Source organism: Chelonoidis abingdonii, chromosome 20 (genome assembly GCF_003597395.2).
Source record: "Chelonoidis abingdonii isolate Lonesome George chromosome 20, CheloAbing_2.0, whole genome shotgun sequence".
NCBI lineage: Eukaryota > Metazoa > Chordata > Testudines > Testudinidae > Chelonoidis > Chelonoidis abingdonii.
In genome coordinates, this window is record NC_133788.1 from 15,249,476 (window position 1) to 15,271,397 (window position 21,922).

Sequence of the window (21,922 nt, forward strand, 5' to 3'; positions counted from 1 at the left end):
AACTGTCAGATTACCAACAGGAAATGACACGAGTTGGCATGGCAACTTCCACTTTTTCATTTTCTCCGTGTGTATGCGCGCGATAATATATCTTCTTACTATATGTTCCATTCAATGCATCTGATGAAGTGGTCTGTAGCCCACAAAAGCTTATGTTCAAACCAATTTGTTAGTCTCTAAGGTGCCACAAGTCGTCCTGTTCTTTTCACGGATACAGACTAACACAGCTGCTACTCTGAAAAATGACAGAGCAGTAACTGCTACAAAGAAAGATCTGATGCAGATAAGGATGGTTTGCTGCAAGTAACACTCCCAGGCTTCCATAACTACAGAGTACTGTGCATTTAAGAACAGCACTTTTCCAAGAAGGTGCTTTGAAAAAACAGAGTTCACTAGCTCTGGGTGACATGAAACCAGATCCAATCAGTTTGTGTAAAGATGCTTATTTCACATTTCCCCCCTCCATCCCCTTACAATCTGAAAAAGTCATGCTAGTTTTTTTTCTGGCTCTTGCATCACCACCAATACAGAGCTGCAATTGCAATTGTGCTAATGGGTCCGTTGTTAATGACGGAGACAGATACGCCTACAGCTTAGGGTGACCAGACAGCAAGTGTAAAAAAAAAAAAAAACAAAAAAAAAAACCAGGATAGCTTCCCCCCTCCCCCTCCCCAGTTGCATATATAAGTAGAGCCGTACCAAATTCACGGCAATGAAAAACGCATCATGGACCATGAAATCTTGTCTCCCACTGTGAAAACTGGACTTTTGTATGCTTTTACCCCATATTATGCAGATTTCACAGGGGCGACCAGCATTTCTCAAATTGAGGGGTTCTGACCAAAAGGGAGTTGCAAGGGGTCACAAGGTTATTTGGGGCGGTGGCGGGTGTCATGGTATAGCTACCCTTAATTCTGCGCTGACTTCAGTGCTGCGTGGCTGGAGAAAGGCGGCTGTTGGCCAGGCACCCAGCTCTGAAGGCAGCGCTCCGCCAGCAGCAGCACCGAAGTAAGAGCGACAATCCCATACCGTGCCATCCTTACTTCTGCACCGCTGCCTTCAGAGCTGGGCAGTCGGACAGTGGTGGCTGCTGACTGAAGGCCCAGCTCTGCAGGCAGCAGCACAGAAGTAAGAGCGACAATCCCATACCGTGTCATCCTTACTTCTGCACCGCTGCCTTCAGAGCTGGGCAGTCGGACAATAGTGGCTGCTGACTGAAGGCCCAGCTCTGCAGGCAGCAGCACAGAAGCAAAGGTGGCAGTTCTACAACTCCCCCACTCCCCATAATAACCCTGCAACTCCCCACAACTCCTTTTGGATCAGGACCCTACAATTACAACACGGTGAAATTTCAGATTCAAATAGTTGAAATCATGACATTTATGATTTAAATCCTATGACCGTGAAATTGATCAAAAAAGGAACCATGAATTTGGTAGGGCTTATATGTCAGGCAAATTCAATAATATCTGGACATCTGGTCACCCTACTCCAGCTCCACATGCCAAAGAAGTGTGTTGGTGCTACTGTTTAAAATAGAAGACAATCTTTTTAGCAGTCAGTAGACTGGACTCTGAGCAGGTCTACTGAGTTAGAAGGGACCATTTATATCAGGGGTAGGCAACCTATGGCACAGGTGCCGAAGGCGGCACTCAAGCTGATTTTCAGTAGCACTCACACTGCCTGGGTCCTGGCCACCAGTCCGGGGGGCTCTGCATTTTAATTTTAAAAGCCTTATTTACTTTACATAATAATAGTTTAGTTATATATTGTAGACTTATAGAAATAGACCTTCTAAAAACATTAAAATTTATTACTGGCACACGAAAACTTAAATTCCAGTAAATAAATGAAGACTCGGCACATCACTTCTGAAAGGTTGCCGACCCCTGATTTATATAGTCCTTTCCAGAACCGAATGCACCTCGAGAACCATTTCCTGTCCTCTGATGGGTACACGGCTTCTGATAACTTCAAATCACATGAACCCCATGTGCATCCAAGGGCAAAACTTGGCCCCTCAATGTTGCCAGCAGAATAAGCCCAAAACAAGATGGAGTTGGAGGGTTACTGTCTAAATAGTCACTAATCCCAGCAAACAGCAAGGAAATCTATACCTGATTCGGTCACCTTCCTTAAGCAGGTGAGAGCCCCATTGAGTCTGGAACACTCCTCATCACTGGCCCCACATCTCTTCATGGTTTCTTTCACCTTGGACTCATTCATATCCAGTAAGGCATCTAGGGTTAGCTCCTCTGGGATTCTCTGCAGAGAAAAGGGGAGAGAAAAAGTGACTATTCTTTTATTTGTTCCGGAGCATTTCTGGTAAAGCTGCCACCTTGTTGTCAAGGATCTGACTCATGATTCACTCATTTCAGCTGTGACTCTCTCTCAAGGATCCCTGGGTCAGCCATGACTGCACAGCATACCTCACTCAACCGTGCTTAACAGCTGTTCCCCAAGTTTGTCTGGAAGCCTCTCTCGCTAAGCTGTGAGTAGGCAGATGTATGGTGCATCATCAGCCTGTTACACTCACTCTCCCGTTAGTAACGAAGCTTGTTGTGCCATAATTAAAGAGCTACTCGGAAAGCGGGGTTTCCCCCGCTGCGGAAAATTTTAAACAAAACAAAAAAATCATTGTCAAAAATTCAAAGGAAGTTTGATTTTTCATTAAAAAAAAGCGTGGAAAGTGAAAAAGGAGGGGGAGAGGGGGAGTTTGCAGCTAAAAGTTTTCTGATAAAAAAAATTGGGCAAAAAAAAAAAAAAAATAGAGGAAAGCAGACATTACACACGACAGAACTCCAGTTTTTTCCATTTAAAAATAAGCGTCAGTGGATAATTTTCAACTAGCCCTAGCCACAATCTTGCTGAGGAATATATCTGTGCTGCACTTTACACACAGAACAACCCACTGAAGCCAAAAAGTATAGGATAAGGCTCAAAAGAGATGGACACAAAAGATATAGCAGGCTAGGAAGCTTGAAGTGATTTGCTATTTCCTGCACATAAGTCAAATTTTGTATTTTATACCAGACCTCTGTTTCCAACTGATTTACAAACAGGGCCGTCCTTAAGCATACACAGCTGTATAGGGCACCCGAAAATTTGGGACACCCCTGGGTCTTAGTGTCCACCCTTCCACCTCTTCCTATCCCTGTTCTAACCCTTCCTGCAGGCTACCTGGTGGGGATCTAGTAACTTAAAAGGGAAAAAGGTCTTCCAGACCTATTAGCACAACACTGAAACTGTTAAAGAGGTATTCAAGCGGTAACGAAGCCATCTAACAGGCATTTGCCAAACCCCAGGTACATACTGTCTGTTTCTGAATTCACTGGCAAAAACAGTTGTGCATGACTAATATTTACTCAGAACATGTTAGTCTACAGGACCTTAATTTTAAAGCAAATTTTAAACTATTTCATAAGCGTGTTGCTGAAGATAATAAAAAAACCCACACACCTCTAAAAATCCTTGCACAAATTTTAGATGCACATCTTTAGCCTTAAATGCTTGTATCTTCAGACAGTTTTTTAAAATAAATCCTTCAAAAGTCCACCCTTATCTCAAATACACACTTTAATTTCTATAGTACAAAAAACTTGCTTCTAAAGTCTTCCTGTCCATCCCTTTCTCCCTTCACACACACACCCTCCCCCCAACTGAAGACAGCCCTTAAAGGAACAATACCCCTTTCCTGCCAGATAGTGGGACAAATGAAGTTTCCTTTTCTTTACTTCTATACTATTTGATGAACTAGTTTTAAGAGAACCCTCTAGCAAAATCAGTACCTTGGTATGATATAAAAACCTTTGTTATGACTAAAATCTTTGGAAACATTTTTTAAAGTTGGTCGATTTCATAAACGTGCCTATTGCTATGGAGATCACACACAGTAAATTAGTGTTCCCTTTTTCTAAAAGCAATGAACGTCGTTATGAACGCACTAAACCTCTGACTGATTAATTTAAAATAATGTCTTTGTTTCAGTGAGTTAAATATGTAGTAATCTGGAATGATTACTTTATGCAGGCTTAAGAGCATATTTAAAATATAAAATCAGCTTAGAAATACGGATTAAGAAAATGTAAAACAGACGAGGTGCATCATGTATTCCACAGTATTTAATGTTGTATTCAGCAGGACAGCTGACTTACCGTTACTACAAAGGTTTTTGCAAATAAATTGCTGAAACTTCAGGGTATATCAAAAAAACCCATGACTGACATTTTTTTATTCCCAAGTTTAGTGCTTTTAAACAGGTACCTTCTGCATGTCCAGTCTTCACCTTCTGGCATACAGTGGAAAACATGTTCCATTTTCTTTAGAAAGAAGCTACAGAAGAGTGGGTTTTTCAACTATCAGAGGGGCAGTTGTGTTAGTCTATATCCACAAAAATGAGTCTCTAAGGTGCCACCCGACTCATTTATTTGGGCATAAGCTTTCGTGAGTAAAAAACATTTCTTCAGAGGCATGGAGTGGAAAATTACAAACACAGGCATAGTTATACTCACACATGAAGAGTTTGGTTCTCCACTTTGGTTCTCTTCATGTGCCAATATAGCTATGCCTGTATTTTAATTTTCACTCTATGCAGCTGAAGACGGGGTGTTTTTTTTGCCCACGAAAGCTTATGCCCAAATAAACCTGTTTTCTTTAAAGTGCTACCAGAGTCCTCATTTTTCAAATGTCATTTGCTTCATGGATTTGGCTGGAAAGGGGTGAGCAAGACGGGGGAGGGAAGAGAGGAGGGAGACAGTGAGGAGAGCTGGCCTCCCCAAGTGGCAGCTTCACCCACTGCCCATGACAGCAGGTAAGTGCGGGTCAGCTCCCACACACCCAGCACGCACTGAAATCTCCTTGGGTGGGGCTGTATTCACAGAGCCGAATGCGCCAGCACCATGCATTCTGCGTGAGGAAGAGGGTACAGGGGTCTCTCCAGGGAACGGTGACTCTCTGCCACCATGGGAAGGGCCAGCGGCTCGGTATCCTTTGCTGTCTGGTCCCCCTGCCCCAGGCTGCAAGCCCAGGCTGCCGTCGGGCATAAGGGCATCAGTTTAATAATAGTGCATAGGGCCCCATAAATCCTAAAGACAGCCCTACTTACAAACAATAGAAGGTTAATAAGGAGTACAAGAAATGGGATAACAGGTGGAGATATACAAGAATTCCTCTGAAAAACTTCTGCTTACAACAATCACTGTTACCAGTTCTCATGATTTTACCACAAGTCTTGCAACATGTAGTTCTTTTTCTTAACGGCCTCGCAGTTCCTGGAGCCACAGGATTACAACTTTTTTTTCTTCTTTAAATCAAAAGTTTCACATCCTAATTTGCTAGGAAAAAATAGCTTGAAAACTTGAATCCTAAAGGCTCAAAACCAAGCCAAATGGCATAAGAACCAGGAATGTGTTGTTTGTTTTTAAATCCAGTCTCATATGCCTGATTGATGATTTGTCAATGTTTGGGGTTTCGCAGTACTGCTAACTGAGACCCAAACAAACATTTGAGGTTTGTGTTAAATTCTCTTTGCTCCCCACTCCCAAGACACACAGAAACATTCTGTACTTCCAGTTTAAGTCATTTTTACATTAAAAGGGAAAATAATGAATTGAGAAAGGACAAAAGTAAAGTCTAAGAAAACAGTGTGACATTCTTCTATAACTTGCTGGGTTTGAGCAGAATGCAAAACCGCAGCTGCCTCAATCAGATGCCTCGGAATTTAAAGGCACAGTATGGAATAAAAAGAGCTGCTTTTCGGTCAGATCAAAAATAGGAGGCATCAAGACCCTAAGCAAAAAAACATGATAATGTATGCTCTGGGGGATTTGTAGCCAGCTACTACAGATGCCACCAGTGCACATAAATATATAATAAAAATGATTATTCTCTCACTCTTATCTGATTCTGGGTAAGCTCATCTCAAACTAGCTGATTCACATAGAACCTTTCGAGATTTCCCCCATCACTGGTTTCTATAGGACAGAGGTAAATTCGGGACCTACAAAGAGACAGTTGGGAGGAATAAGTCACTCTCCTACCGTTTTAATACTTTTCAGTCATTTCAAGTGTTGTAAAATGCTCTACTAAATGTCCTCCAAACGAGGGCTAATATTTTCACAAATGCCAAAGTGACTTAGGTGCTTAAGGGTATGTCTACTCTTAAAATGCTACACACGCTGCACCACTTCAGTGTAGATACTACCTATGCTGACAAGAGGGTTCTCCCACTGGCGTAGATAACTCACCTCCCAGAGAGACAGTCAATGGAGGAATTCTTCAATCGACCTAGCACGCTTTACACTGGGAGTTAGGTCAGCATAGCTAAATCTCTCATCTAAATGAAATCATGACATGATGTGGGGCAGTCTTCAGTCAGACAATGGGTTCAAAACTTAGGGAATCACAAAAACGGAGGGGAGGGAAGGGGGGAAGAAGAGGAAAGGGAGCATGAGAGAATTCCAAGACGTAAAAATTTCAAAGAAAAAGCAAAAACATTTCTCAGGAACTCATACATCACAAGTGTTACGATATACAAATCTGCTGCTGCTTAGGAAAGATCACATAGCAACAGATCATCTGAAACAGGAACAACATGAGGCCAAAGTATGCTTGCCTTTGGCACCATTCCCATGGAAGCCTAGAGCGTTCTGCAGGCATATGGCTGGCCAAATTGGCTGGCAGAATTTAAGCCCATACCTATCCTAGTAGATTCATTACTTCCCCAGCCACAGCCAACTTCTACTCCAATACACCCCCTAGACGTTCATAGGCACACTTCTGCCCAGCGTGTGTGCAACTGTCAGCTCTACCATACGGGTAGTTATCTTCAAAAGATGCAAGAAACCCTATAATGGGCAATTATGCCATAATCTGACCCTTGGGGAAAGTTTCTTCATAACCCTTACCAGTTAGTGGTTGACTTTCTATAGATTCCAAGGCCAGAAAGGACCATTGTGATTATCTGCTCTCGCCTCCTGTATTGCACAGACCTCAGAACTTCCCCAAAATAATTCCTAGAGCAGATCTTGTAGAAAAACATTTAAAAAATCCCCTCTTGATTTCCAAATGGCCAGTGATGGAGAATCTACTATGATTTTTTGTAAATTTTTCCAATGGTTAATTACTCTCACTGTTAAAAATCTACACCTTATTTCCAGTCTGAATTGGTCTAGCCAATTTTTTTATTTTGCCCTGAAGCATGAGGACTTATATCGCTTATAATTTTCTATCACTTCTAATGTAAATTTAGATATTCCCATTATGTATGTAATTAAAGCAATGGGGGTTGGATTCATGTTACTTTAAAAAAAAAAAAAAGATTGAGACAATTAATTACTTTTCAGGCAGAAAAGCAACCTACATTACTTAGCTAGTCCTCTTGGTAATTCTGTCATTCCAGATCAGAGTGTAAGTCAAAGTCATTGTACGCACACTGCCCCGTGCTGTTCCACGCATGATGCAAAGGTAATCAGTAACCTATTACTGATTTTAATTTTTAATAGCTGCAATGTGTAACAGATTAAATTTGCTCTGAGAAAACGAAGCATCTCAGTCTCTGCTGACTCCATTAACCCCGGGTTTAAAATTGCAACTACCAATGGAGGTGTGCTGTGGTGTGACGGCTGGAGCACTGAGCTGGGAATCAGGGAACCTGGTTTTGCATCTGGGCTCTGCCATACTGTGTGCCTTTGGGCAAGGGCCTTAGTTAATCCATCTGTCAAACAACAATAAGAAGGGATTTCCTATCTTTATCACACACATTCTGGAATCAGATAAAAAGACCAGTGATACTTCACGATCAGGTCAGTGGACCGAATACGGGTCTCAGTTATACCTGTATAAATGAGGAGTAATTCTACTGACGTGATTCTGTATTTGCACCAGTGCAAAAGGAGAGCAGAGTCTGGCACTATGTTCGTACAGGTAAGTGGGATAGGGGAAAGAGTGTGGTTATGCCATCTTTTCTAGACGAGGGAGGGTAGATTTTACACTATTCTCCTCGGATGCGAATGCAGTGACAAGAAAGGTAGGTTCTACTCCAGGGCGATAAGGAAGGGAAATCTCTGTGACAGAGACAGGTATACTGGGAGTTTGGTTTAATGATGGAACATGTGGCTGCACAAATAAGAGCAGAAGATAGGAAGAGGTGTGCTGGGATAAACAAATGCTGGATACTCACTCAGGCTACAAGCGCTACGCAGATGGAAGAGTCACTGTGCGTTCTGGAATTCTGCTCAGCACCAGACGACACAGAAAGATGCTCACATGTCCTTGCCTGTGAGAACTGTGCCTCCAGCCACCAGCGCTCTGATAGGGGCTGTTAGGCCTACAGCTGGCACAGCAGATTACACAGGTTCACCCATCTGTTGAGTCGCACTGAAAAGCCATACACACACACACACACACTTTTGCTCTTCCCACAGTGTCTGGTGGCTGACCAGAATTCCAGAACATTCGCTGGGTGGCTGGCTCGTAGCCTTAGCCAGGAGCAGGCTTCTTTTAGCGCAGAGTTAGTAACTCAAGCAATTGCTCCTGTTTGGGACCCTGATCCTGCAAGGTGCAATAGCCTGAGGTGCTGAGCACCCTCAACTCCACTCCAGGCTTGTGGGGCTGGGCCTTATAAGCACTAAGGCCAGGGGCTTCGGAAGAGCTCAGAACCTACAGTTGAGGCTCGGCTTGCAAGACAGCTTGGTTACCACTTGCTAAATAAGGGCCAGAGGATCAAACGCAATCAGTAGACTGGGCGCCGAGCTCATTTGAAGATATGGCCATCCATGCCAGACAGGAGCTGCTTGGTGCTAAGTGCTTTTGACAACCTGGCCCTGTGAATGTACACTATCCTAGAAACGCTGGGATTGCAGCAAGATGGCACAAACCACTCGGAGCACCTTGCCCATGCACAGCTTTGAAGCACAACTGGGCAAGTGACTTGCTGGGCAGAGAGTGGCATTATGCTGGTCTCCGAGGAGGCACCAGACAAATCACCGCAGGAAGCTGCATACTTGCTGAGCCAATGGTCTGATTTGTTGCAGCATTTCAGCTGAATCCCTGTTTCATAAACAAAGCTCAGCTACTCTTGGTATTTGTCCATAGTGAAAACAGATGTTTACACATGCTGCCTTTCCACAATCCCTCCGTTTCTCCTGCTTTGGGTTTGAGCAGCCTCCAAAAGATATTTTTCTCCACTTGTGGGAAGGCTCAGCAGAGAACTCAGGTCCAGACTACATGGCTACTAAATCTCGGACGTCGGTTTTTAATCTCTGTTGCAAAAACACCGGTACTCAGCACTGGTTCAAGCACCAGCATCCACTTGAGTCTCTCTCATTTGGGAGCCGACGGGGAGGCCAGATATGGGGAGTTTATTTCCTACACTTCAGCTGGCGAGTTAAGAGCCAGCAAAATGAACCACACAAACAAAATAATTAGTCACAGAGGTCAGAGGTGGGAGACACCTGTTTGGTCAGCTAGTCCCTGCCAGTCCAGGCTACCTCTTCATGCAGTCGGCGCACTGTCAATCACCGCCAAATGACAACATGCCCTCAGCAAAGGGTCCTCAGAGAGTTGGCAAAGAGTTAAGGATACAGTACAAACGCTACCCTCTTCTTCGCTAGCTCACAGGACACTCCTGTGCGGCTTTTGCTCTCAGAGATGGCCAGACCCCACAACCCGTTGCTTGCTCTTCTCCTCCCTCTTTTGAGCAGGATCATGGCTGGGTCAGACAACACTGCCAACCCCCTATCCGCACCCCCCAGGAGCAGGCTGAAGTGATATTGGGGTATTATCACGAATGCTCCAGTCCCTGCTGGGGGTGGGGATGTACAAACTGCTTCGCAAAGACAGGCCTACCTGATACAGTTTTTGTACTGGCATAAATGCAGAAATAAAAATTAAAATTAAAATGGCATCAATACCCACAAACATAGTTAAACTGGCAACTAAATTAATACCTAGCTCTTATCAAGTGCTTTTCTTTAGTAGATCTCAAAGCACTTTACAAAGAAGCCCCCTTTTACATATGGAGAAACTGAGGCACAGAGCCGGGGTGGGGGGGGGAGAAGAGATGACTTGCCCAAGGTCACCCAGCAGGCCAGTGGCAGAGTCAGATCTGCTGAGTCCCAGTCCTGTGTTCCAAGCACTAGGCCAAGCCCTACCTTGGATCCAGTTATACCCCCATAAAGGTATCCTGTACGAGTATAACATTTCCCTTTCTCATACCGGATAAGCTATACCGGTCTAAAGCACCTTCCTACCAACATAACTGCATTCACACTAGGGGATTGCATGGCTTTAACGGTATCAGCCTAATAAAAACAGTACAACTTTCTACCAGAGACTAGGCCTAAGCCCCAATCCCTACTACGAGCAGGCATCTGGAATGGCATCCTGGCTGGGTTCCTGACAGACTACAAACAGAGCAGAGGGAGAGTCAGGACAGCCAGGTGACAGCTCCTCTGCACAAGATCCCTGCACGCGACAGCCAGTGTGAGCTCCTAATTTCACAGCTGAGGAAGGCTGGCACGTGACAACATTTGATGAGTGGGTGTGGTACTGTGCAGCAGCATTTGTTGCCCCACAATGACCGTAGCTCATTCCCAGTGGTGACTGCATCCAAACCCCGTTTCACCTGCACGGAGAACTGGGAGTGCCCGTAGATTCAGGTGCTGAGCTTGCTCCCCTTGAAAGCGCTGGCCAAATTCCAGGGTGGAATTTTATCTCAAGTTTCATGATATCTGGTGGGGTTCCCCAGCTTCCAGAGTGATGCGCTTCCCTTTCTAGCCTTCAGGACAGCAGAGAAAAAGCCTAAAAACGTGACCCAGGTGCATGCACCCTAAAGGCCCGGAAACTGGACGGCTGATAACAAAACCTCCAAATGTTATTGATTTTAAAAACTGAGATCGTCAAGCAAGTCTCACAATCTTGGGGCTGGCCGTACTAACATTCTCACTGGCTCCGTCATCAGCCCGGTATTTTGTCCAGCAGATGGCATGTTCCTGAAGACTTTAAAAGCCTCCTCTTCCACCCTGAGGGTTCAGGGCTGACACTGCCTTGAGGGTGCATTCGGCAGCTGGTACAGCAAGCTGGGCTTCTACCTGCAGCCGTGTGCTGTGACACCACGGCCTTGGGAGTGAGAGCAGCTGCCTCACCAAACCCGTCCGATGCCATCCTTCTCCTGCCCCAAAGTGATTAATTTTAGAGAGGAATAGAATGGCAAGTTGTAGGGAAGTATAAGCACAGAAAAGGAGATTATATTTAAACAATCCTAATGACCTTGAGTAGGGAAAGCTCAGACAGGCTTCCAGAACCTGCTGCCAGTCCCCAGGACACACGACAAAAGAAACTAAGCCTCGGGGGGGGGGGGGAATAAGAGGCTTTCTTTAAACAGCCACTCATGTGCTGCACATATGTGGTGGCTTAATATAAAACTGGTCAACCTGATCCGTGCAAGATTGGCCTGATACGATTTATCTCCATTAGCCCCCTAGCCAATGCGATAATCATGCGGGTCACTAGTTCAAGTTGGCACTTTAAAAACAGGCTCAGTTGTTAACAGCTGAGCAGGAACAGCCGCGACGAGTATAGTAGAGCAGATTCTGCATGACATGCTTTGCAAACCAACGTCTGGCTCACGAGTATGCAAGGCGGGGACTGTGACAGTTCCGATCCCGATCTCGCTAACCCTAATGAAACTCCAGTGGAGTTCTTCCCGATTCACAGCAATTACGGAAGAGGTAAAACAGCAATGGCTTTAATGCTGCCTGCTTTGTTTTGGTCCGTTTTTGGATGGTGCTGTTTTAAAAATGAAAATAAACCCAGTTCGCTCACACACAGACCTCACAGTCCAATCCTGAGAGGAGCTGAGCTCTTTCAACTCAGAGGATGTTCACTGGCTTGAGTGTGGAGCCCCACCACGCAAGGCATTTCCCTGAAATTCTCCAATTTGTCTTGGAGGTACAGCTACAGGCTCAACAGAGACATTCAAACCTAGGAGCAGGCTCTGGGCGACTGTGGTTTAAGGAAAGTGGCAGCTGCTAGACACATTTGCTTTTCCATCACCTTAAGAAAGGCAAGCAGTCTATAGAGCTGCTCGCCCAGTCCTCTGGCTGTCACCAAAGAATGACTGTACTGCAGTTTGTCTCTCTATCCAGATAAGACAGTCTGAAAAAAAAAAAAAAAAAGAAGTCCCTACACCAATTGCACTGAGGTGCTAGTTTTCTGCTCTCTAAACTTCAATAGCATTTAATAGCTTTCTTTTATTTCTTTTGACAAGAGTTGGCACAGATGGCATTGGCTTGGTATTTATATAGGACTAGTGGGGTATGGATGGATGAATGGGTGAGCAATAGATGGGAAATGCTAATGAGCCAAAGGGGAGACACTACTGAAATAGCTGTTCCAGGTTCCCTGGAGACACAGGTTCAAACCCAAGCAGCGTTTACACAGTCCCTTCCTGCCCACAACCTACTGCTCATGGCTCTTTTGGAGGAGACCCTGGGTTCTGATACGGTGAACAAGGTGTGCAGCATAGGAACCTAGACAGACCCTGTCCCCATAGGCTTCACTGTGTTTAAGACTGGAGCAAACAATCCCAAATATTCTGTGTGTGGACAAAGGAATTCCTTTTCTTGCAAGGAAACTTTTCCCCAGAGGACTTGGCCCAAATACTGCCCCCTCCCCACCCCAAAAAAACAAACAAACCAGAAACTGCTGTGCAGCAGGCGATATGGTCCCGTATGCCAACCAGCACAACAACATGATGTACTATAAACCCAAGAGTGTAGTTCTGTTTCAAATCAAGTCATGAGCGCTTCTATACCTTAGAGAGGAGGGACATGCTAGCCTATGACGTGGAAGAGCCAAATTCAATTCCCTGCTTTACCACAGACTTAAGGCTGTAAGAACGGCCATACCAGGTAAGACAAATGTACATCTGGCCCAGGATTCTGTTTTCCAATAGTGGCCAGTGCCAGATGATTCAGAGGGATTGAACAGAACAAGGGAGTTAAAGTGATCCATCCCCTGTCATCCAGTACCAGCTTATGGTAGTTGAAGGTTTAGGGACACCCAGAGCATGGGGTTGCGTCCTTGACCATCTCTGCACCTATCCTCTGAACTTGTAAAATACTCTGTTCCATTATCTATTCTTTTTCTAATGGTTCTTAGAATTCTGTTCGCTTTTTTGTCTGCCGCTGCACATTGAGCAGATATTTTCAGAGCATTATCCACAATGCCTTCAAGTTCTTTTTGAATGGCAACAGCTAATCTAGATCCCACCATTTTGTATATAAATGTGCTTTACTTTGCATTTATCAACATTGAATTTCATCTGTCATTTTTGTCACCCGGTTTAGTGAGATCCCTTTGGAGTTAATTACCGTGAGTAATTATGTATCGTCACACTTCCCGTGTGATCTTGAGCAAGCCTTAGTATCTCTATACCTCAGTTCCCGATCTGTACAATGGGGATAACAGCATTGCTCTACCTCACCGGGTATCAGGAGGATAAATAAATTTAGGGTTGTAGGGTGCACTGATAGTAATTAAGGTATATACAAGATAGGCTGCTGGCAACTGTGAAGGCTTACTCACTACCCCTCTTGGGTTAGCAGAAGAGATCTAAAAACAAAAAAAAAAGCCAAACCGGGAAATAAACCCTTCTCAGAACAATGAGAAGGGCTTTTCTGCAAAATCCACCTTCATTCCAGACATACAGAGTGTGAACTCTATCGTGTACATTCTTGGAAATGAGCACTAATGAAAGCAACCCTCAAATAAAAAAAAGGAGTGTCAACCCTCAGAACCTCAAACAAACCAGCCAACACTTCCTCCAAATCAGCCATTGAGTGAAATTCACCATGGCCTTCAGCATCATCAGTCCATCGCTCCTCCAGAGAGGGTTTATATTATGCCTAGATATTGCTTTGGTTTTCTGCCCATAGGTGAATTCCACCTGAGGGAGAGCTATGTTTTTCAGGCTCATCTATACATGAAGTTATTCCCAGATAAAGTGGAGTGTGGCTTCAAAGAAGAATGGCTATTCCAGATTAACTCCATGATGCACAAGCCCTCCGTATTCTGGTATCTGGAACACCTGTACATGGAGGAAGTGGAAATTAGCAATGCATTAGGATTTTTTCCCCTCCACAAAATACCATAGCATTTACCTCCCTATAAAAGTCTGCAAAATCTTCAGCAAAACTCACACGAAGACTAAGCAGATACCAAGAAACCCTTTCTACCCTAAGGTTTACAAAAGGCAGCTCTGTCTTATTGTGTGACTAAGTGTTTCACAGCATGTTAGTCCCCCTGTTTGGCACAGAAACTGGCTGTCAGCACCAGGGCCACCTAAACGTTTGGAAAAAAAAAGAAAAGTCATGGATCTATACAGATGTTAGCAATGCTGAGATAGTTTTTGCAAAAATTCCCTAGCGTGCGCGCACACACGCGCGCACACACACACACACACACACCTCTCTCTCTCTCTCACCTCAACCTGGAAACAATGTCTTCTACTAGCTCTGCTAAAGTGACCTGACCTGTTCCTCACCTCCGTATGGGTGCTACCTTTACAAAGCTGGACATCTGTCAATGCCCCAAATGCCCCTTCTTAATCAATACATTCCTGGAAGATAGCTGGCTAGGCAAAGAAGCAGATGCTGGATAGAAGAAAGCCCATTACATAAGGTGCTTAAAGGCCTGCTGGTGACCCTAAACAAAAGCATGTGAGCGATGGTGCTCTGAAGATCCTCTTGGTGAAATTAGCTTTTATTCTGCCTTGGCTGCTCTAATGCAGAAAGAGAAAGGCAGTAGACCGACCTTAAAGTATTAGCTCTCTGGTCAGTTCACATTAAAGAAAAACAATATTCTAATGGCCATTCTAGGAAGCCTCAAATGATGTTCATAGATCACTCTAAACTGGATCTGTCCAGGTTTTGGTCTGATGGAAACTCTCCCCTTCAGCTACTAAATCTCTCATACAGACACAGAGGTGGAAAGCCCTTGCCCAAATTGCAAAATGAACTAGTGGACATGGCCTCCTATTGTACATAGGAAGAGTCACAGACAAGGAAGCTTGCTGTTACCACATTATATGTATACGGCATCCTGCTAAAAAGTCTCTAGATTCCTTGTGCTGTCATAGTGAAGATTGAGCAAGTCTCTTGATCATGGTGATGCCCTGCCGTCCCACAGGCTGCAGATGGGATCAATCAGCAGCCCTCTGTTTGGAAAAGCATGGGACTGCTGAGTGGAGAGATGAAGCTAAGTCCTTCATCTCATACCACTATTCAATCTTTTGGAGAAGAGAGACAGTGATGTCCCAAAGGAGTCTCGCCTGCTGACTGGATACAGACAGTTATAGTGCTTATGAAGGAGCCTCATTTAAGGTTAAGATTTGACCAACGTCTCGACGCTGTAAGTGGCACTTGGGCCATGTGCTGGTGCTTGGCACTGGACTGAGTTTAACACCCTACTGCAAACTTTTCGTGTTGTAAAGAGAGGAGCCGCTTCATCTTCCCCACTGCAAAGCTAATGCTGGATAGAATGGAGCTGGGTGGAGAAGTCCATGCTGCTAGAGTCTGTTCTTCCAAAGACTGCGCGGTGACCTAGTGGGGAAGCTCCCGCCAAATGGCAGAGTTGTCCTGACCTGCGGAGAAACCATGTGCTATGGAGTGGAGGAGAGGGGGCAGAAGTTCCCTCATGATCCTCACAGCAATGCCCTGAGGCTACAGAGTTAGTGGCTCCCTGATGGGTAGGATGGCAACTGTAACATGGCCCTGAAGTTGGAGACGGAACAGGAGTACGCCATTCAAATGAAAGGTCTTTATGGGGAAACAGAGCTCCAGGTGCTGCTTTTCCATTCCCAAGCTAAAAATACACTGTGCAAAAAGCTACAATCTCCCCAGAGAGCTGGGCAGGACAGTCAATTACAAACTGGTCACAATCGGTCTGAACCACTCCACTCCTGCAGCCTGATCTATGCTCCAGGGAAGGGAATGCTGCAGAGAGACGGAGGCAAATTCTTCGCTCAGTGCACTTGTTCTTCCCACAGAGTGCAATGTGTAGCCATCCGCCATATGATAAAATTAACAGCCCAGCCTGTTCAGATACCAAAAACGTCCCTCAGGCCAGGCCCCCCAGGCGTCACACAGAAACTGCAAGAAACCAGAAGAACCTGAAACATGCACGGATTAGTCCAACCACGAACCAAACAGAGCAAGGCTCCTTCCCTGCCAGCCTGTTCTCTCTGCTTTGCCTGATCCCTATTGAGGGTTTAAAAAAGGAACCACACTGCTCCCTTCGAATTCCATGCCCCCTACCTTGTTTAGAAAGATTTAAGGGGCAACAAACTAGGTTTCACAAGTAAACAACACTGATTGAAAGGAACACCCTGGTATTGCTAGACATTCCCAAAGCAGAATTGTTACAAACCAGACCTGCCAGCAGACCTGCCATTCATACCATTGATCCTCCTGGAAGCCCTGCGGTGGGAGACGTGTCTGTTTAATGCAGAGGTCTCCAAATTGTGGGGCACAGAGGAATGTTCAAGGAGGGAGCGGGCCCAGGCCACCCCCGTCACTTAACTTTGCTGCAGCCCCAGCCCCTGTTCCCAGCGTTGGCACAGCTCTGCACCTGGCCATGGCCCAGCTGTGGCTTCACTCCTGCCCCCCAGCCTCAGAGCTGGTTCCGTTCCCAACCCCTGCTCCTGGCCCCAGACCCATTCCTAGCTGCAGTACCAGCCTCAGCCCCCTTATCCCTATCTGCATTTCTCCCCTCCCACCTCCCCACCAGCTACAGCCCCACTCCTAGCCCCAGCTGAGGGGCAGACAGGGGCAAGAGGGGGGCATGACTCTGAAAATTTGGGGACCACCAGTTTAATGCGATCTCAACACTCCCTGTCTACAATAGGCTGCCAGTTAACACTAAAAACAGACTTCCAGGTTTGATTGACTACAACCCCTGTGAGGGCAGAGCAGGGCCAGCTCAGACATGTCTGGCAAGATGATAACGAGGCAGCCATCTTCTTCAATTACCTTTAAGTCTGCAACAAAAAAGTGCAGGGAGCGAGCCACATAATTAAGCATCCTCGGGGATTTTTCTCACACCAAAGAAAAACACACCTCACTCATTTTCTTTTAAAATGAAAAACAAACCATGGAAGTTTAAGCTGGAAAAGATCTATGAGATCAGTGATTCTCAGCCTTTTTACCCCAGAACCTCCCCCCATTTTGGAGAGATTTACCCCCCATTTAATACTATGCAAAAGGCGGGGCAATCACACACCCCTCCCAACACTTGGTCCTACCCTCCTGGGATTCACAACTTCCAGCTGAGAACTCCTGTATTAGACCATCCATGCCAATTCACAGGCCAGACAGGATTATGCCCTGTATTTTCCTAGCATTTTGTCCAGTCTCACTGTCAAAAGTACATGTTCTCCAAAGCATGGAAGATATGGCACTCCTCGCACATGCACTTGGCTAAAGCTAGCCCCTTCCCGGAGCACTTAGCCATCAGCAATCTCCTCAGCCTGTTGCTAGAAAATGTTGAAAAAAAAACAAACAGAACACAACACCATGACAATATCCCCATTTCAAAGCAGAACTGCCTTAAACTAGCCAACTTACCCCATTTACAAGGTAGCTGAGGGGGAGGGAGGGAGGGCACACGGCAGGGGAGAAAAATAAAATAAAATAAAAAAAATCACTGCAACTGGCTTCTACAAAAATTTGCTGTTACACGAGTGACTTACCCCTCACAAAATGTGCATTGTGGAGAAAAAAATTGGAGGCTTCTATTCTCCACCTACCTCAGTGTCCACTAGCCCGGCACCAAACAGTCCTCTCACGCTCCGCAGCATTACTGGCTCACTGTTATCCATGTTCACTGGAGTTTTAGCAGTTGCCCAACGCCATAAACAGTGCATTGTTATCACTGTAATCTCTCCCAGAGCTAAAGGAACTAACAGGCGGACATTATTCTGGTTTTAAATACAGGCGTTCAAAGAGAAAAGGAAAAAAAGAGACAGCCATTCTAATACTGTGCAGCTTGCAGGCTCTCGATGGCTGGAGCAGTGTCAGTGAGCAAAAAATAGGCTTTGCGCTGGACTGGAGGAGTCAGCAAATATTTTAAATTAGAACCGGGGCTCTATTTCTGACAGGAGCGCCCGGGAGTTTGTGCTTCACTGCACAGCAGCTTTTATTTTTGGAGAAGGCCGCTCAGGGTGTGGGGAGTGGACTAGCATCCTCCAAAGCTGAGAGCTCCTTCTAAGAATGCTGGTTTTCCAAGTGCTACATCCCAGATTAGCACATCACCAGGATATCTGGCAACATTAGAAATGAAAAAAGCATCTGACCATTCACATAATGTAACATGAGCACAAGCCCTTTATTTGCTTGGGAGAGACAGCATGGTCCAACGGGTACAGCACCAGGCTGGCAGCCGAAAAGCCCAGGGTTGTGTCACTCTGCCAACCTACAGGGTGCCCTGAAGCAAGTTACTTCACCTCTTTGGGCATCTGTTTTCCTTCCCACACTGTGGTCGGTCTTCTCTATTTCGTTCATATGCTGTTCAGGGCAGAGACTGTCTCTCACCCTGTGCTTAGACAGTGCCTGATTCAATGGGGCCCCGATTTCAGTTGGAGCCACTAAGCTATGGCCCAGAGGGTACATTTTTCAAAAGCATCAGTGGGATTCTGGGTAAAAAAACATTAAAGCAGCTAATTGACTGAGCACCTAAATCCCTTTAAAAAGGAAGATTTAGGCACTTCACAGCAGAAGTCACGTAGGCACTTTTGAAAGTTTCACTCAGGTACTTTTCATCAATGATTCTCAAAGACTGTTACAAAGAGGAAATCCAGTCTCATTATCTCCATTTTAATGAAGGGGAAACTGAGGCACAAAAAAGGAAAGCAGTTCACCCAAGGTCACAGAATTCATCTCTCCTGACTCCCTGTGCAGCACCCTATCCATTAGGCTATGTTGCTGAGGACTCCCTCAGCCACTCTTCCCCAGCAAATCACAGGCACTGCGTTCTATAGAACACTACAGGAAAACATCCCTAAAGATGTTACGTATACAACAACACGGAGCCCTGCATAGCACCCTTCTTCTGACTCTGTTTTCAAAGCACTCTGCTCCAATGTAGATACATTTCAGGTTCTATAAAAACAAGCTCTTATGAAACCAGAACCCAACAGAAATGGTCCCAAGATTTGCGTACAATTTCTAGTTGCCAACTCATCACAAAACAGACAAAACAGCCCCCTGCATTCTTTACATCCCAGGCATTAAAGCCCCACCAGCTTATCAACTAAAGCTAAACTGATTTCATTAACTGCTATTGTCCAAGCAGAGAGAAAAGGAGGACGAAAAGCCACCGCCACCAATTGCGGAAAGCCAACTGGGATCTGTACAATCCTCTTTGGTGTAACAGTCCAGGTCTTTCCTCCTCCTCCCCCCTAAATCTGCAGCTCCCACTTCATTCCCACAAGCCCATGCAAAAGTCAACCTGGATAGAGTCTGCTGTGCATTTCCTACGCAGCTCATCTTAATGCTACCCAAAACAACTGCCGTGGCATGAGAAAACTAATAACCCTTGGCAATGAAATGGGATCAGAACAGAGGAGGAGAAGGAGAATTGGGATCAAAAAGCAATTTAAATAAATGCTGCACACCATGCTGGTATTTCTGATGGCGGGAGCAAGAATCACCTGGTATGTCTCTTTCCAAGAGGATTGGAGACAGCAATGAACAGCAGTAAGCAGTGAGAAAGTTTGCTCTTCTGGGCGTGGAACAGCCACATATTTGCTCACAATCCTAGCAACCATGTAGATGCCTTGAAATGCCCAGGACGGGGTGTGGAAGGGGCTTCCCCCTCCTTTCTGCAGGCATTGTAAAGGGGTTTTCAATGAGTTCCTTAGGCAAAAAGAATTTCTGTGAAGTTCCAGTTACCACAGAAACCAACAAACAACCTGGCAGCTCCATCCCAGGAACAAACTGCACTGTTGCAGCTGCTGCACGTAAGGGCAGTAATGCCCAAAGTCGATAAACCACCTACGTTCTACATAAAACAGCAAGGCTCAGTCCTGAAGTCATACCACTGGGCCAGATTCCGCCCTTTTAAATAACAATGTGAACCTGGAGTAACTCCACAAACACCAGCTAGATACCCCCTCCCCCCCCGCCTCCCCCACACACCTTTTTCACTCAATTTTTATTCCTATTGGAGTCAAGGAAATCTTTTGCTGGAGAAAGGATCATGTGAAAGCTGAACTAGGACCTCGGGATTTGCCTGGAGCTGCCAAAACCAGAAAGAGTGTTCACTGCTTATCCATATTCATTGGATTATTAGATTTGCAATCACTGGGAATTGACATCAAGCTGTTCACTTAGTGCTGGGCGGCGTGTACGTTCCTGAACGTTCCCAGGAACAGACCCTGTTAAGCCAATGGCACTGCTCCTGTGAGCAAGTGCTCACTGACCCATGTAAGACCGGCAGAGCCCAGTCCCAAGTGACAAACTTGACGTCAGTTTCCTGCAGTCATAAATCTCCCCATAATCCAGTGGATACGAATAAGCATGTATGCTCTTGCCATTAACAGACAGAGCCAGCACTAGGATGGGAGGCTCATGATCATAACTGGCTTGCTGCCCACTTTGGGGGGCTGTCAGGCTGCCATGGGTTTCTCAAGCAGAGAGAATTAAATTATAAAAGGGTCCACACTCTTCTGGGGTCACACACCTCAGGCCTGGTTTTCAGGTCTGAGCACCTATAGCACCTATTGACTTCAATTACAGCTGTGAGTGCTCAGCACCTCTGAGGAGTCAGACCGAATGAGTCTGGCTCTGGTCTGCCATGCCTCAGCTTGACCCAGAGACTTTACTCACTGAACCCACTGAGACAGGAATCCTTCGGGTGTGCCGCAATCAAGGATAGATTAATGGGAGTCTCTGCTCTCCCTTAAACCAGTGGAACTCTAGATCCATTGAGCCAAATTCTCGGATGGTGTAAATTGGTATAGCCCCATGGCACAACTCCAAAGGAAGGCAGATTTACACCAGAGTTTTTGACCCACAGAGCTCAGTAAAGCAGCTGCCAATTTACAGTGCTGTTACTGAGAGCAGAATCCATACAAAAACGAGGGGAAATATCCCAGTTAAAGATCAACCAGACAAAAAGGAGGAAGTTCTAGGATCCAACTGTAAACTTAACTCCACCCTTGTATCCCGCTCTTCTCTCCGTTTACAGGAGAGGACCCCACAAGCTCAAGTCTGCCCTGGCAGGTATTTTAATTGCAATATTACAATCTTTCAGTATACAAGATTATAACCTGAAGTCACCTTCCCAGCCTGTATCAGGTACAGAGGGGTCTCCAGCCCACTTGAAGCCAGCAGTGTGAGGTGCAGGTGGACATCTGGCTTGTTTGGAGGCTAGTGTTTCTGAACTATACCAGGTGAATAGGTTACGGGCAGTCCCCGGTCCAGAAGAGTAGCAGGTAGGAGAAAGGTGAGTCTGATCCATAAACGTAGCAAGATATTAAGGTACCCAATTCATAATAAGCAACTCAACTGGAGCTCTACCTCCATCTTGTAGCTGGGGGTGGATTTGCCCCACTCCTCTGGATAGGGATGATGGGGAAAGAGGGACTTCAGGCAGGAGAGAAGAATCTTTTCTTCTCATCAGCAGTTGAGAGAGAGGACTTGGGAAGTGCCGACCCGGCCTTTTACCAGAGCTGCTGCTGCTGCCCATGGAGCTGGAAACATGTTGCAAAACCTGTTTGATCTCCTGTCATTCAGGTCTGAACCAGGAAGAGACCAGGTATGCTTGCCAACATGTGATACAGAAGTTCCGGTGCTTCTTAAAGAGACAGTTATTATCTGGACACGTGTGTGTGTGTGTGTGTGTGTGTGTGTGTGTGTGTGTG

General features: G+C 45.6%; 1 protein-coding gene across 2 annotated transcripts in view; it reads right to left on the reverse strand.

The window, feature by feature from the left end:
• KSR1 (kinase suppressor of ras 1) overlaps positions 1 to 21,922 on the reverse strand; it is a 61,728-nt gene that overhangs the window by 39,336 nt on the left and 470 nt on the right. For both annotated transcript variants that reach the window (XM_075059540.1, XM_032779420.2), the window contains exon 2: positions 2,118 to 2,265. Coding sequence is in view for 1 of the 2 variants with exons in the window: in XM_032779420.2 (XP_032635311.1) it covers positions 2,118 to 2,226 (109 nt within the window). In the remaining variant the exon portion in view is untranslated. The remainder of the gene's footprint in view (positions 1 to 2,117; positions 2,266 to 21,922) is intronic.